The sequence below is a fragment of the Chenopodium album genome, chromosome 11 (assembly GCF_948465745.1).
Source record: "Chenopodium album chromosome 11, dcCheAlbu1.1, whole genome shotgun sequence".
NCBI lineage: Eukaryota > Viridiplantae > Streptophyta > Magnoliopsida > Caryophyllales > Amaranthaceae > Chenopodium > Chenopodium album.
In genome coordinates, this window is record NC_137844.1 from 12293283 (window position 1) to 12309086 (window position 15804).

General features: G+C 32.0%; 1 protein-coding gene and 1 pseudogene across 2 annotated transcripts; both read right to left on the reverse strand.

The window, feature by feature from the left end:
* Positions 1–1850: 1850 nt before the first annotated feature.
* LOC145566304 (uncharacterized) lies at positions 1851–2441 on the reverse strand. The gene has a single exon (XM_081625763.1). It carries the CDS (start codon positions 2439–2441, stop codon positions 1851–1853), a length of 591 nt encoding a protein of 196 aa, XP_081481889.1.
* A 5703-nt stretch (positions 2442–8144) lies between these two features.
* On the reverse strand, positions 8145–13963 carry LOC145568595 (protein MHF1 homolog; annotated as a pseudogene). Its single transcript, XR_014095851.1, has 5 exons — positions 13798–13963; positions 13656–13727; positions 12321–12401; positions 9222–9375; positions 8145–9132 (listed from the first exon to the last, which is right to left on the reverse strand). The product of XR_014095851.1 is annotated as a protein MHF1 homolog (transcript).
* Positions 13964–15804: the final 1841 nt, after the last annotated feature.

Here is a 15804-nt window from a genome sequence, read left to right on the forward strand (position 1 = left end):
ATTGATTGGAAAATAATTTAATATAAGACTCGTTCATGATATATGTATTGCAATAGATTTGTGAATAATAGCGAAATAAAATTAGAATGACTTATATGAGAATATTGTGGTGTAAGAAGATATTCTTGCCCTACAGTTAAATTTTCCTTACACAGTGTACGTAGACTCGTAGCAACTAATAAGCTTTAAGATTACACGACTCCAACTCTTCATCAGGGTACATCGAATAGCTTGATTGAGAACATGAACACTTTCCAAAACAACAATATAGCAATGATACATAAAATTATTGGAGAAAGAATTAGTGTAGAGAAAAAAATAAATATTAGGTTTTAAGGTTTTTGGAATGTAGGCTCTGATACCATGTCAGGAATAAATATTTCCTTGTGTAGTTGTGTTGTATTGTTGTATGCTCAAGTATATATATATAGCCTAGATAAACATATATGGCCTTAACACATTGGCCCGCTAACTAATGTACAACATTAGGCTTAACATTCTAGAATAATGGGGATTTAAAGATGCCATTTTTATGAATACTTTTATGTTTTAACTAGAGAGGAGATTAGAGTTATTTTATAGTCAATGCATTCAAGAAAAACCTCAATGCAATCAATTTAACTACCCTTCAATCAAGCAAAAATGGCTAGCTTAGGCTAATTTAGGTAGCAAGTGAAGATTATGGCATAATGTAATCTTAGGCAATCAATTTGGCCTTCAACCAAGCAATATGACTAGGTAAATCTAGGTAGCAATTGAAGATTATTACATAATGTAATCTTCTTCATAATAGGTAAGAAATCCATAGAATATTAGAGGTTACTTAATAAGCATTGTTATCGATTACACAAGAAAGAGATTTGGCAAAATAGAATAAAACCCATACCCAACACCTACAATTGTGCCACGCAACCGCCCTCACTCGAGCTCTGCGTATATGTGCATGTGTGCGAAATTTACAGTCAATACTTTTTTATCAGAAGACTAAGGCTCAAAAGAGTTTCCCTCAATAAATATTATTTTTTTTTTTCCAATATTTAACATTGCATATAAATATTGGGTCATGGGGTGGGTGTATGTAACCACCTCACCACTTTGCTTATATAATAAAGATAAATATAATAATAAAAAAAAGTAAATTAAATATATTTGATTCATTAAATTAAATTAGTGTATGGTAAGAGCGACGTCCTGGGCCATTATTATAATTATTATATTGCAATATATAACTTTCTATATACATAGTGCATCATAAATATTACTCCCTCTATTTTAAAATACTTACTCCATTTCTCCATATACGGAATTTTTGGAGAAATTGGAGAATAAATTAAAATATGAAGGTAGTAGGGTAGGTGAAAAATAAAAAATTGTAAAATAGCAAAAGTAGTTGAAAAAACTAGTTGAGAGAAATGAATTAAATATTGTAAAAAATTTCCAAATAAGGAAATGGAGCAACTATTTAAATACGGTCAGAAATAAAAAGTGGAGCAAAGTATTTAAAAACAAAGAAAGTATTAAACAGTTGAATAACTAATGGAAAAAATATACTCCCTCCGTTTTTTTTTAAATGCATCACTTTAATTTTTGCACTTTTCACATACCATGATTGACTTAATTTTTTCACCTCTATAAAATAAATAAATATTATTATATAATATGTCATTAGATTCGTCATATTGTCTAGTTTCATAATATAATTTTGTTATAATTTTTACTAATTAACAATTAAAAATATTAATGGTCAAAGTTGCGTCTTGACAAATGTGTCGATCAAATTGATACAAATAAATAAATAAAAAAAACAGAGGGAGTATATATATATTTTAAATGGAAAGGTGAACAAGAAGTCAGGATAATCTTCTCTCAAGACAATACCCTAACTTATCAGAATAAATAAAAAAAGAAAATTTACTATCTATAAACGGATCGATATCTTGGTGAGCTTGCATAAAATGGCCCAAAGAAGCAACATAGTCTGGTGCTCTATTACCCTCTCTATAAATGTGACGCGAATCAACATAGGTAAAATTTCGAATCAGCTCCTTAACGTCCTCCATTAATAGCTGAATTTTCCACGGGCACTGAGCCTTTCCCTGCAAAATATTAATAATAAGCAAATTATCCCCTTCAATAAATACTTTTGAAATATTATGAGCCTGCGCAAAAAGAAGACCATTACGAAGGGTCGTAGCTTCTGCAATACGAGGAGTACGTATACCAATATTAAAAGAACGGCTACAAACATTATTTCCTAAATGATCTCTTAGAACAATGCCTACAGCCCCTGAACCATCTCGAACAGAACCATCAAAATTTATTTTAATAACACCTGGAGGAGGGGGCGACCAAGAGACACGTATACTCCTTGGGGTTGGATGAGAAGGAAGAGCGAGAGTAGGAGTATCCAAAGAGTCGAGACAAGAACGAAACTGCCTCATGATAAATTTTTTGGGCATGAGAAAAAATAGTCATAGGAGAAAAAGCAATTTCATCAAAAATCACTGAATTCCTAGTTTTCCAGATACTCCATAAACAAGTTATAATCTTTTTTAGAGACAGTGAGAAATTACCCGTTAAAACTTTAAAAAACAAATAAATACCAGTAGTTAAAGGGACCTGACCAATCCAACGAATAGTAGCATCAGCATGCCAAAATTGAGAAGTGTATGAACAAGATAGAAAAAGATGATCTTGAGTTTCATCATGACAATTACAAAGGGGGCACATAGAAGAAATAAACAACTGATGATGAGCAAGATTAGCCCTAGTAGGTAGAGCATTATGAAGAAGTTGCCAAACAAAAAATTTCAGTTTTGGAGATATATCAAGTTTCCAAATCCAAGAAAATTCTCATTTAGTATGAGAAGAGATATTATGAGCAAGCCAAGTAGCTGATTTGACAGTAAAATCACCAGTGTTAGATAAACCTCAGCAAGGCTCATCTTGAATAACTGAAGAGGGAAGTGGGATTCCTTTAATAAGATGGACAATATTAGACAGAACATAAAGAAACAAAGTAGAAACATCCCATTCATTATTGTCCAAAATGAAATGATCAACAGTAAGATCTAGGTTTTAAAGTTAGGTATGTAATTAAAAGCGTTAAGTATAAAAATTTAACTAAAAGTTGGCTAAGATGGTTAGACTTTCAACTTAATTATTGGAAAAACTTTTGTATACACCCGGCTTATACTATTATTAGTGTACATCGAGCTGTATAAGGGTAACTTTTAGCTAATTTAGGATAACTTTTTTGCCTTTTTTTGGAGTAACTTTAAACATAATACAATTTTTATAAAAATAGACAACAAGAAAAGTTTTATAAAGGTAATTTAATTACATTCAATCACTAATAATTGAATTTTAGTCATTTAAAATATGATTCTTTACTAATAAAGTGTAGATAATTTTTATTTGTATTGAGTTTCTTTTATGCATATTGGGGTAACTTTTATTCATTTCAGGGGTAACTTTTGCTATCTTTATAATGGATGTACAATAATTATTGTACACCCGATTTTTTAAAGAAGTTTGTGTAATTATTGTTGGTCATGAGTTCAACACTATAAAGATCATTTTTATTAGTATTAAAAAATGTTGACTAAGGGTCTTTTCTCATTGATTGAAATGAGCTGAACTGAACTGAATATTTTATGCGAGAAGGATATTAGGAGCTAAACTGAACTGAGTTGAACTAAAAATAATATGATGAGAACAGGGCCTAACACTATAAAGATCTTTTCTATTAGTATTAAAAAAATGTCGAATGTGGATGAAGTTTTGTTCAATTCAATTAATTTAAGTTTTAGTTTAGTTAAATCTTTAATTTTGAAGTAGATTTATAATAAAGCATTAGTAAAAATAATTTCAATTAAGTAAAATTTAATTTCAGTTCAGTGAAAATAATTTAAATTCAACATATATAATTTCAATTTAACATGAATAATTACAGTTTAACAAAAACAAGATGAAAATAACATGATCTTAATCCAAAATTAATATTTAAACAGCCAACATGATTAGCTATTCACATTTAAAATAAGTCTCCACCCAAACAAAAAGGGGGGTGTTAATACCGCCAACAATTTTTATCAAAACCGCCAACATTTAAGGTGAATGGACATCAATGCCCTTACTATACCCCCCACCCATCTTCTTTCTCTTTTATTGTTTTCTCTCTCATCACCCATAAGGGTCACAACCACCATTTCCCAACCACCATCAACCACAACAGCGGCTGTATGTTGGAGGTGAAGGGAAGCAGCAGCCGTACGTCGAAGGTGGAAGGGTAGTGACGTTGATGACTGGAGGAGGCATCACGGTGGTCAGCAAAACAATTCGTCCCCAATCTTCTCCTTTCTTTTTTTTTCTTCAATAATTTCCGACGCTCACGCAAAACCAAAGCACCACGGTAACCGATTTTGGACGCCGGTTATCATGGTCAACCGGTGTGCAAAACCGATCACCCGGTACGGTAACCGGTTTTGGACGCCGGTTACCATGGTCAATCGGTGCTGGAAATCGGTTACCATCCCGGTTGATCGGTTTAGCACGCCGATTGTGCTGTTAGCTGGGATATAAAACACCACCGCCGACCAGACGAGGAGCAAAGGTGGTGGGTCTTTATTTTTAATGTTGATTGTTGACTGTTGTTCGTGAATTGGTGGTTCCGGCAACACAAACTAAAATCTGGTAGTTGTGGGCGGTGATGGTGGATGGTCGTGGTCATGGAGGCGTGGGTGATGGTGGTCATGGCAGCGTGGGTAGTGGTGGCATGGGTGGTTGCTATTATGGTGGTTGACGGTTGAGTTTGAGACTTGATGGACTTAGGAGAGAGAAAGCAAAGTGGGAAATGAGTAAGGGTGATTTTATCTCTTCATCACTATTGTTGGCGGTTTGATAAAAAACGTTGACGGTATTTAGCAATCCACGATAAAAATTACCCTTATTTATGACACCTAAAATTATTATACTACGTATGTACTTCTTATGTAGTACTATCAAAATAATTTTGACTCCAATCAAATTTAATTAATATTATACTCTGTAATACACAAGCTCACATAGATAAATCTCTGAATTTGAAGTTTTGGCTGGCTAACTGCTTTTCTCACCTACCAAATTCTGCACCCTACCGTTTAGCTAGTGCGTGCCTAACCTCAAGCCCATTTACTTCTACTTTTTACCATTAACAGTCTTGTAATTTTAGTCCTAATTAGAAAAATTACTGTCATTTTAATTACAGTAAGAACTTTTTAGGCTCCTAAAAAAAAAATACTCCCTATAATAATATTTAATTAAAAAGTCTAAAGCAGTTATGATTAGCTAAGAAAAGCAGGATTAAAATAATAAAGAGGGAAAGAAAGGAGTAGAATCTATACTTAGTATTTAAAAACACAAACCAAAATTGACACATGTCATCATTCTTTCTCACCTTTCTTTATTCATTCTCCCTCCTTATGTTTTCAAAGAAATTCTCTCTTCATCTCCCCCTTTATTTCTCAATAACTTTTATATTTTGTAATCTTTATTTTAATTCAATAACAAATTAAATTTCCTAAACCTTCTCCTCTTCTCATTATTCCATCTATCAATTCAATTTATTCACATTCATAATTCATTTCTTTAATTTGACCCCTTATCTTCCCCCTCTTCTTATATAAATACAAATTTTCAATAAAGAATTTTTCACTTATTAAGTTTCAAAAACTAAAAAATTAGAGAAACATCTCTCAAAATTCTATGTGAAATTTCTACAACAATGAGGATTATGATTGAAAAGGGAAATATTGAGGTGGCAAGAATACTATGGAAATTCCATGGGATGACATTGTTTGCGTGTCATGGGGCTTTAATTTTGAAGATATTAAGCGCAATATAAGAGACATATATTGGTAAAGACTAAAGAAGAATATCATGCCTTCACATTTGATGTAAAAATTGTAAAATTATAATAAGTGTTTGGTATTTACGAAGTAGTTTTTTATACAAATTGTTTATTAATATATCATGCGATAGAGATATGATTTTACGATTTTAAGCCATTTTTTCTACAACTATTAGTCTATTACCACTAATTCATAAAATATTATAACATGTCAAAATACGATAAAATAATTATTCAATTAATTTGTAAAGGGTTTTTTTTTTTTTTTTGGTGACAAGATAATTTGTAAAGTTTCAAATAAATTTATAACTTAAGCATAACCCGTGCGTAGAACGGGTCCAAAAGCTAGTTAATGACAAAAAGCCAAATAAAAAAGATGGAGGAAGTTATACTCATAAATTGGCTGGTTCACATGTTATTTGCGCTGATTAATTGAATTGAAAATGGTTTTATCTTGTGCCTACTACAAACAAGTGAGTTACAGCCATTTTTCAGGGAACAATCATACAAACTTACTCTCTTTAATTAATTTTTTTTTTATTTTATTTTATTTTTGAATAGTTTTTTTTTCTTTTTTTTTATTGTTTAGTTATAGATTTAAAGTTATTAATGTACAATTAAGCCCATTAATATCTTTATTACGAGTTTATTAGAGAAATTATGAATAAAAAAATTAATGTCATACACAGAGTGCATGATAGTGGTAGTCTTACGTCTTACATACATATTGATATTAAAAAAATAGTCAAAGTATAAAGCGAGGGAGTACTTTCATTTCTCCTCAAATATTACTAAGCTCGTTTATTAGTCCGTACTTTGTATAGTCTTACCACATAACTTCTTTCCTCATTTAACATTATCCAGCATTTGACAAACTTATCAAATTATATGTCGGTTTAAAATGTCGATATACTATTACTAATCGATTTTAAATATTGCAGTCTACATAGTGATACCTTACCCTGCCCTTTTTTAGAAAAACTAAGTATTGATTTAAATAAAAAAATGCAATTTATACATGATGATTATTTGCGGTTTCTTTATTAGCCCGTTTCTTAATGTTCTTTACATTCCTACTTTATACCATTTTAACAAGGAATCTTTAGTAACTTATTTTTATTTGGCCCATCATAACTTATCCACTTGCATTATTGTGTGACTAAAAACAACTCCTTTCCTCACTTATTACACTACCTTTACGGCTTTACACGGTCTCCCTTTACAATTTGAGTGTAAAAAACATTAAGGAACCTAGTAGTTAAATTCATAAACTCTCATGACATAGCACTCTTATACCCAACACTTATACTTGTAAATTTGCAACCCGTCTAAGTCACTATCTTATGACTCTCTATACACCGAAAAAAGCCAGAAGTAGAAATTAAAACAAGAATGATAAAAAGAAGAAAAAGAAGGTAATTGAATTAACTCATGGGGCACTAAACATAATTTGTAGAGGTAGTGACAAGTCCTCCATTGAAGACAAATGGAACACGTGTCATCCAAATAAGGCATCCTTTGGAGACATGAAGTAATGGGCTTATATTAGTCATTTTCTCAAGGAAGGCTAAAGGCCACACATAAACCATATAGTTACATTATAGGAATTGGACCACATTTTATTTTTGCATTTTACATCAAAAATAATGAGACTTTGTAAGTTATACATCACACCAAATAAGATGTTTAACCTCTTTATAGTACTACTTGTACACACTACTACTATTTTCTTCTTCTCTCCATACTTCTATTCACTTGTTTGTTAGGACGACTTCTTATTATTGGCTTCACCGATAAATCCAATCACATGTTTCAGTATTTTTTTTTTATTTGCGTTGGGTTGGAGATGCCCAAATGGCAATAAGCTGAGCCTTTAAATGATTAAGCATTTATATCCTGAAAATCGTGGTTGTGTTTCATTACATTAAAGTCTTTGAAAATTCTCATAATATTGATTATTGCAGATGTTTATGACTTAATATTACTCGTAAGAATTATTAAGCATTAATATCCATCATCAAAATAGGTGGTAAAACCATATCCAAACTTGATTGAATTTAAGTAAAATTTTCTTGCCCTCAAAAGACGCATGGTTAGTGCCTAAGTGGGCAATTCACCCAACATAAAACTACTCACAATAGTTCAAGTTTATCACCAATTATAAGGGTTAAGGAAGCCGAAAATTAAACCCTCAACCTCTTGGTTGTGAAATGAAAACCCTACTACTCGTAATAATCTCTCACTAAAATCATTAATTAAAATTTATTAAATGAGTATCCCTTCTTTCCCTCTCTCTTCAATCCCTTGATACAATTTTAATTATGAAACCTGTATATTGTACCAATGTGAAAAAAAAAAGTTTGAGAAATTTTCCTTAATTAAGTGGATTACTGAATCTGGTACAATAAAAGGTACTTTAAGTTTGAGGAAAGTAGTGGAGTAGTGGGTTATCCAATCTAATCATTTAGCATGATCATTTTATGGGAACTCAAAACCAAGGCACAAACTCATTTCCACAACACCCCCAGGCCCCTCCCCCACAGATTAAAAAGAGGAGTAGTAAAAATAATTAGTAGTATTATAATATCTTAAAAAAAAACAATAAAAATAATAATTAAATTAAAAATAATTATTTGTAAAAAAAAAAAAAAAAAAAAAAAAAAAAAAAAAAAAAAAAAAAAAAAAAAAAAAAAAAAGTCTTATATGAATATTTCTGGGTTGTGATGAACTCATACAGTATCAGATATAGGACACGGTCTGATTCCATAGGAAAGTATTGCCTCCTCAATCAAGGAAATGCATTAAATTTACAAGGACTAAAGGCACAGAAAAGTAATTACGCCATAATTCTTTTAGGTTAATACAGTACAGTTGTACTTTTGTATAAACAAGTCAACAGTAACCAGTGATCAACTTACTGTTTCAGTAATGACCGTGATTAAAGTATTACGAAACAGATAATATTAACTGCCTGTAAGAGCATCAGTTTATAGCATTCTCATATAAACATGTGCTGCCTGTTACTAACCTATACAAAATTGATAAGGGGAAAAACAAAGCGTTCACAGAGCTTGAAACTATCTCCTCGTCTAAACTCAATGTGACCACTTCATGTGCTCAATGACTAAATATTAGACATAGCTCCGAACTATCCTTCCATTCAATAGCTTAAAGAGACGTCAAAGTCCTTCCTTCATCACTGCAGCTGATATAGGCAAAGAAACAGGCTAATAGGATCGTTCCTAGACAAGGTAATCTGGATAAGTACAACAAATAATTCTACTAAACTCGAAGTGCTTAACATAGGCTGATAGGAACAAGTAAGATTCACCTATCTTAGAGTTCAGCAGTTTCAAGTGCACTTGTCGTAGCTCTGTCCTCTTTCCTAGAAGCTTTCTTCCGCTTCCTCTCTGACTGAGGTTCTTTGGCTTTTAGATCATTGCAGAAGGTCCTTAATGATAGAGAAAGGTTCTCATTTCGATGGGCTGAGACAAAATTTAAGACTATCACAAGTTGTCCATATTGAAAGGCTATACTAGTAAATCAATACAAATTTAGTATATTGACTGTGACCAAACACCAAAGTCATTTAGTTGTCATCAAACAAAGGAATACATGTTACCGCTAGATGCAAGCTTCAAGAGATGATGAAAAACAGAATTTTAAAAGACTTGAAGCTTCTTAAACAAGTGTATTTAGATTGTGATTAAGTCAAATGAATCAGTGGATATTGTCTACAAGAATTATGTTTTATTAACATAGCAAAGAGCAGCATAAGCAAATATCAACCCTACATATATATATATAAAAAAAAAAAAAAAAAAAAAAAAAAAAAAAAAAAAAAAAAACCTAATATAGTCAATTAATAATGGACTGCATGTATCAGACATGATAAAAATTTATGCATGATATAACAACTGATAAATGTATGGTACTCAACACAAATAATACTCTATAGATGAAATGTGCAAGAGTAAAGCAAAAGCTTTGTTAACCAAAATAAATATTAGTGGCAATTGGCAAATCAGTTTGAGACAAGGTATGAAACATGAGTGAACAGAAGGCAACATAAGATCTGTTCATCAGTAATTGCAACCTAAAGTCACGAACTGGTTCTACATTCATTATAAACTAAGTGACTTTTCACAAAGAAGATTGCATATATCTTTTATCAAAACCATCCATACAGAAAATCTTAAGCCGAGGCCTGAGCATTTTGGTAGTCAGTTTATCTAACAAATTCATGAAATGCAGTGGATGCGGATATGATTTAGAATACAGACTTCTAGAATTAAGATTGAAGTATCATCAGATGCCCATGAATACTAAGTATACTGCTTCCACTATCATACAAGAAATCTCAATAGTCCTGGTTACAGGTCAGTCAAAGCAAATACAATGTAATCCTTTTTTAAAATCAAAATCCCCGTACCATGATAGTTCCAAAGTCCAAAATTCCAAAAGATGCACTCATCGCTGTTGTTAACAACTGAAAATTGTAATAGACTAACCTAAGGAGGGGTAGTATGGGTATTCTAGTAGTAATATTAGTTTACTAGGTTAATATTCCTTGGTATAAATAGAGAGGGAGGGGAAAGAAAATGGTAGACAATAAGTTGTATGGAAAACCTAGAGAGTTATACCCTCATGCCATTGTTAGAGAGTGATAGCCTCAAGCTATTTTTAGAGTAAAAGCTATTAACCTATCTGTGTAACCCTTTTACCATATAAAATCAATCTTCTAGCTTCAATCTTTATTATTTCTTCTCATTCAATCAATTAACCAAAAAGCAATTTATCTAGTTTAATCAAAGAACCAATCTTTTCTCTATATTTTACTGTTATTTGTGTAAGTTAGCAGTAATTTCAGTTCATCACAAAAATAAATAGGTTTTTTAACAAGTTTGACCTTAAAACTGTAGATGACACCCCCGCTTACTCCACCCTGTACATGAGGGGGTGTGGGGGAGGCAAGGTAATAAAAAGGAAACAGAAAATTCTTATGAGACAAATGAAGCACTGTACGTCACATATTACTCAATGTTTTCATATGCAGAAATAAAATGTCATTAAGTTGTGAAGAGGATCCTATTGTTATGGGATGGATGCAGTTGGTTGAAAAGGTGATCAAAAACAAATTTTGGAATACATCGTGCTACTCAGACAAATTGTGGTTTTAGATTGTACATAACTCAGAAAGGAATAGAGGATGCTGCATACAAAAATTGTGTTTTATCAGCTAAAAGTAGAGCACAAGCATTTTATCAACCAAATAAGATACTGAACTTATACAATTAATTAACCAAGCATCACATGAGTTGGCCAAGATCAAATGATATACCTAGTGATAATTGTATAATGCTTAGCACAATAATAAACAAGCCACATGTGCAAGAGTAAAGCAAAAGAGTTTGGCACTCAAAGAAAGTTTGGTGGCAATAAGTTGAGACTTGAGAGTTGAGACAGATACAATCCATGTATGAACTGAAGGTTGGGTGGTATAGGATGTTTGTTGTCCAAACTATACTCAAAAGGGAAGAGAAGACAGCTACATAAATTAAGCAGCTTAAACATAATGTTGTGTTATTAAAAAACATAAAACTAAACAGAGGAAAAAGAAACAAAGGGTGGATATGATGACAAACCATATAGATAAAAATTGTTAAAGAAGTTCATAACTCGTTACAATCAAAAGTTGCAAACCTATGCATTTATCACAAAATAAGTAAATTTTCAGCAAAGATCACATATGTCTAAACCTTTTATAATTCTTATTAAAGATAACTATTCCAAAGAATAAACCTCAAGACATGCCCTGGTCTGAACATTCGTAATCAGTTTGTCCAGAAATTCATGAAAAGAAATAGATTAGGATGTTATTATAAAAATTAGAGACTGATTTCCTTCTAACAGAAATTTAGGACTTCTAGGATTCAGATTAAAGTATCATTAGATGCCTTCCTAAAAAAAATTTCAGTATTCTTGATTATCTGTTACAGAAAGTTGCTGCTTCCACCTTTCTATAATTATCACCTTATGAAAGTATTGTCACAATATCTGTTGCTACCAACCGATTCATAAGAAACAACAGTTTCAAAAATTCACATGTTTATTATATTTTTGCCTCCATCGTAAGTGATGTTCTGTCACCTTCTTCCCCCCACCCCCAACCCACAAAAATAGAAAGGGAGAAAGAGAAGAAGAAAATGGAAATTTAAACATTCTTGTACAACAGATGAAGCTGAAGCTTTATGCTTGGTTAATTGAAGAACCACTGGAATATTATGAGTGATTAATTAAAGTAAAAATTATAAAATTGACAGTACCAAATAGAGTTATGTGACAGAAACATGATAAATATTCACGTGTTTGACAAAGCACATGCAACCTCATATCCAAACTAGTGCTTTCCATTAACTGTATGTAATACCTGCAAGTATAACATCCTCAGTATTCACCAATTTACGACCAGCATGGTGTGCAAATAGTTCAAGGTCCTTGGCCAAATGCTCTGTAATACAAAAGGTAAACCCCCATCAGTTAAAAGAGATTCGTTACACAGTAAGATTACTAGATAGATATGAAAAATGTGTGCTTAATCACATCACGGAAAACATGTGCTAAAACTAGTCATTCGCCACGGAAAATAAAACTCTAGGAGCAGTCAGCACATATTGTGGGTAGTTGATTATGAGGCATCAGGGCAGCATATTTGAGGAAAGTTGTTTCCAAGACAAAACATGTGAGAGCGGGATTGACACAAAAAAGTCAATTTTAGTTCCCATTTTAAGAGTGTAATCCAAATCCAATATGCATCCAGAATGCCTGATATCCAAAGATGACAAGGGTGGCATGCAAAAAACATATCTATCAGCTTAAAAGTGTTAATATTGCTACAGATTCAGATCATCCTATCAAATTATCATCAAATAATTTACAATTGTACCCAGAACAGCCAGAAGCATGAGTGATGATATAAAAAGAGTTTAGTATATCAACACTTAGGTATCCATCAACTTATGCAAGGCACAAAACATAATGAATCGAAGCTAAGAAGAGCTATCAACTTGTTACAAGGTCATAAATCAATAGTAGCAAATTGTATATAACTTTTCTTGAGATATCCCCTAAAAATGTCCTTTCCAAATCATCTCCCTACTAGATTGGTATTTTTTTCTTCTTAATTTTTCATTACCACTCAATATTATCCACTTATCTAATTTTACATATTCCACATAATCTGCCATTTGACATATCAATGAACTACCCGGTAGGATAATTTTCTTCGTAACTATTCATAATCACTCAACGCCTAGTCGATGAAAAAAGAAAACCTAATTGATATTGAAGATTGTTACCATGCACATTCATGTAAAAATGGTCCTATACACATTCTTAACCAGAAAAGTCACCCACAAACGCGTAAAACTATTATAAATCGATCACAAATCGTTAGAAGCTATTGAGAATAATCGTATGGAAACAGGTACTACAAATGCTACAAAATTTTGATCAAGCTCACTAGTTCTCAACTCAGGAATCACACTTGCTACTGCTATCAAAATATTCCGAATTCACAGCAACACAAAAGAAATCCTAACTTCAGAAGAAACAATTTCCATCAGATTTTATAAATCACAAGAAATAATTAAAACAATATACAATCGAAACCCTACATAATAAAATAAAATCAAATTAGCAAACCCTAGAATAGCATAAAAAAAAAAAAAAAAAATGGAAACGAAGGAATTTCAAGTGCGATTACCAGCATAATTAAACGCCAAATTGGAAACTCACGCAACAATGGATTCAGATGGTTGCATTCCGTTTTTCTTGGCTGCTCAAATAGATGAGTAAGAAATCGAAGAATTGAGAGAAGAAAGCGAAAGAAAGAGAGAGAAAAGGACCTTCAGAATCGGCAATGGAAATGGCGGAAAGACGAAAACGATCCTTCAAAAGTAGAGTTTCTTCATCGTCTTCTTCTTCTCTCTCCATTTCCATGTCGCTTCCTGTTCTTTCTATTTCCATTTTTCCAAATTTTTTTGAATTGATTTCAGAATAACAAATTCAGGGGTTTTCAGGCGCCAAATTTCTGGGTAATTTGTTCTTTTTTTTTTTTTTTTTTTTTTTTCTGAAAACATCTGTCCATAAAATAGCAGCCTCTAGGGTGGACAGATTTTGGGCTTTGGGGTAATTAGTGATTTTTTTTATTTTATTTTATTTTATTTATTTTTAAATGTACTTCGTTTAGCTATGAGACATGCACATTGGCTCGATTTTCCCCTTTTTTCATGAAATATTATTTACCTTATTCTAAATTAAAAAAATTTCTTCCAAAAAAAAATTTAAAAATCTTTTTTTAAAAAAAAATAAAAAATACTACGTAGGTAGATTTTATGAGAGGGGGATTTTGGGAAAGAAAAATTTATCACCCAAAATCCCTTTTCACTTTTTATATTACTATAGATTTTATTTATTTTTTAAGAAAAGAATTTACTGCACGATTTTATTTTAACATGTAAAATGTTATTGATGTATCAAAACTTTTCATAATTTTTACATGTAGATAATTAAACATATTAATTGTTAAAGGTGTGCATTAGCAAATGATAAATTAAAAGTTAACCTTTAAGTGGTTAAAGTTATAATTACCACTAAAACACTTAAAGTGGTATCTGGGAGCTTAGATTGGATTTAATTACCACTAAAGTCAATTAGTATGTCTTAGGCGCCTAACTGATTGATTAAGGATCTTGAATTAAAAAGTTGAAAATGATTTTAAAAACTTACTGTGTTTGAAATGTAATTGTTTTATAAGAAATCCAAACCACAAGTTGGGAAGAGTATTGCTAGTAGAGTGGGTTTGGATTTCTAATAGTCCTCTTCCCAACTTGTGGTTTTGGCGGTTCTAAGTCCTCCTCATCATCTGATATCTGGTTTAGGATTAAGCAATAAATAAGGTTGTCTCCCCATACTCCAATTTGTAACATCAATAAAAGAAAAAACCCGTGCCTCCTTTTGGAAACATCAATAAACATCCAATGGTAGACAAGCGCGACTCCATGACCATAGCTAGTATGAGATCTCATCTAACTCCTTATAGTGTTAAAAAGTATATGAAAACAAGAGATTCATATATCAAACGACCTATAGAAAAGTGCACGACTAATACCCAATGTACCCCAACCCCTGTTTGCATTACTCTAGATGTGCACAAATGCAGAGTTTTATTGCTCATCCATCTTACACTTTACGTGATTTACAGGTTTACATTAGACAATATATTTAGTCCCGGGACAGCACCAATTTCCAAAGCACCATATCGTATGGCACCTGCAGAAATGAGTGAGTTAAAGGAGCAATTGCAAGATTTATTGGAAAAGGGATACATTAGACCGAGTGCATCTCCTTGGGGAGCGCCAGTCTTATTTGTTAAGAAGAAAGATGGAAGTATGAGATTGTGTATCGATTATAGGGAACTGAATAAGGTGACAATAAAGAACAAGTATCCGTTGCCAAGGATTGATAACCTGTTTGATCAGTTGAGAGGTGTAACGGTGTTTTCTAAGATTGATTTGAGGTCTGGGTATCATCAGTTGAGGATCGCAAATGAAGACATTCCTAAAACTGCATTTAGGACAAGATATGGACATTACGAGTTTACAGTGATGCCATTTGGATTGACAAATGCATCGGCAACCTTTATGGATTTGATGAACAAGGTGTTTCATCAATATATGGATAAGTTAGTAGTAGTACTTATAGATGATATATTGGTGTATTCAAAGAGCAAAGAAGAGCATGTAGAACACCTAAGGGCAATTCTACAAACACTAAGAGAAAACAATCTTTATGCAAAGTTCTCTAAGTGTGAATTCTGGTTGGAGAAGGTAGCATTCCTAGGTCATTTTGTG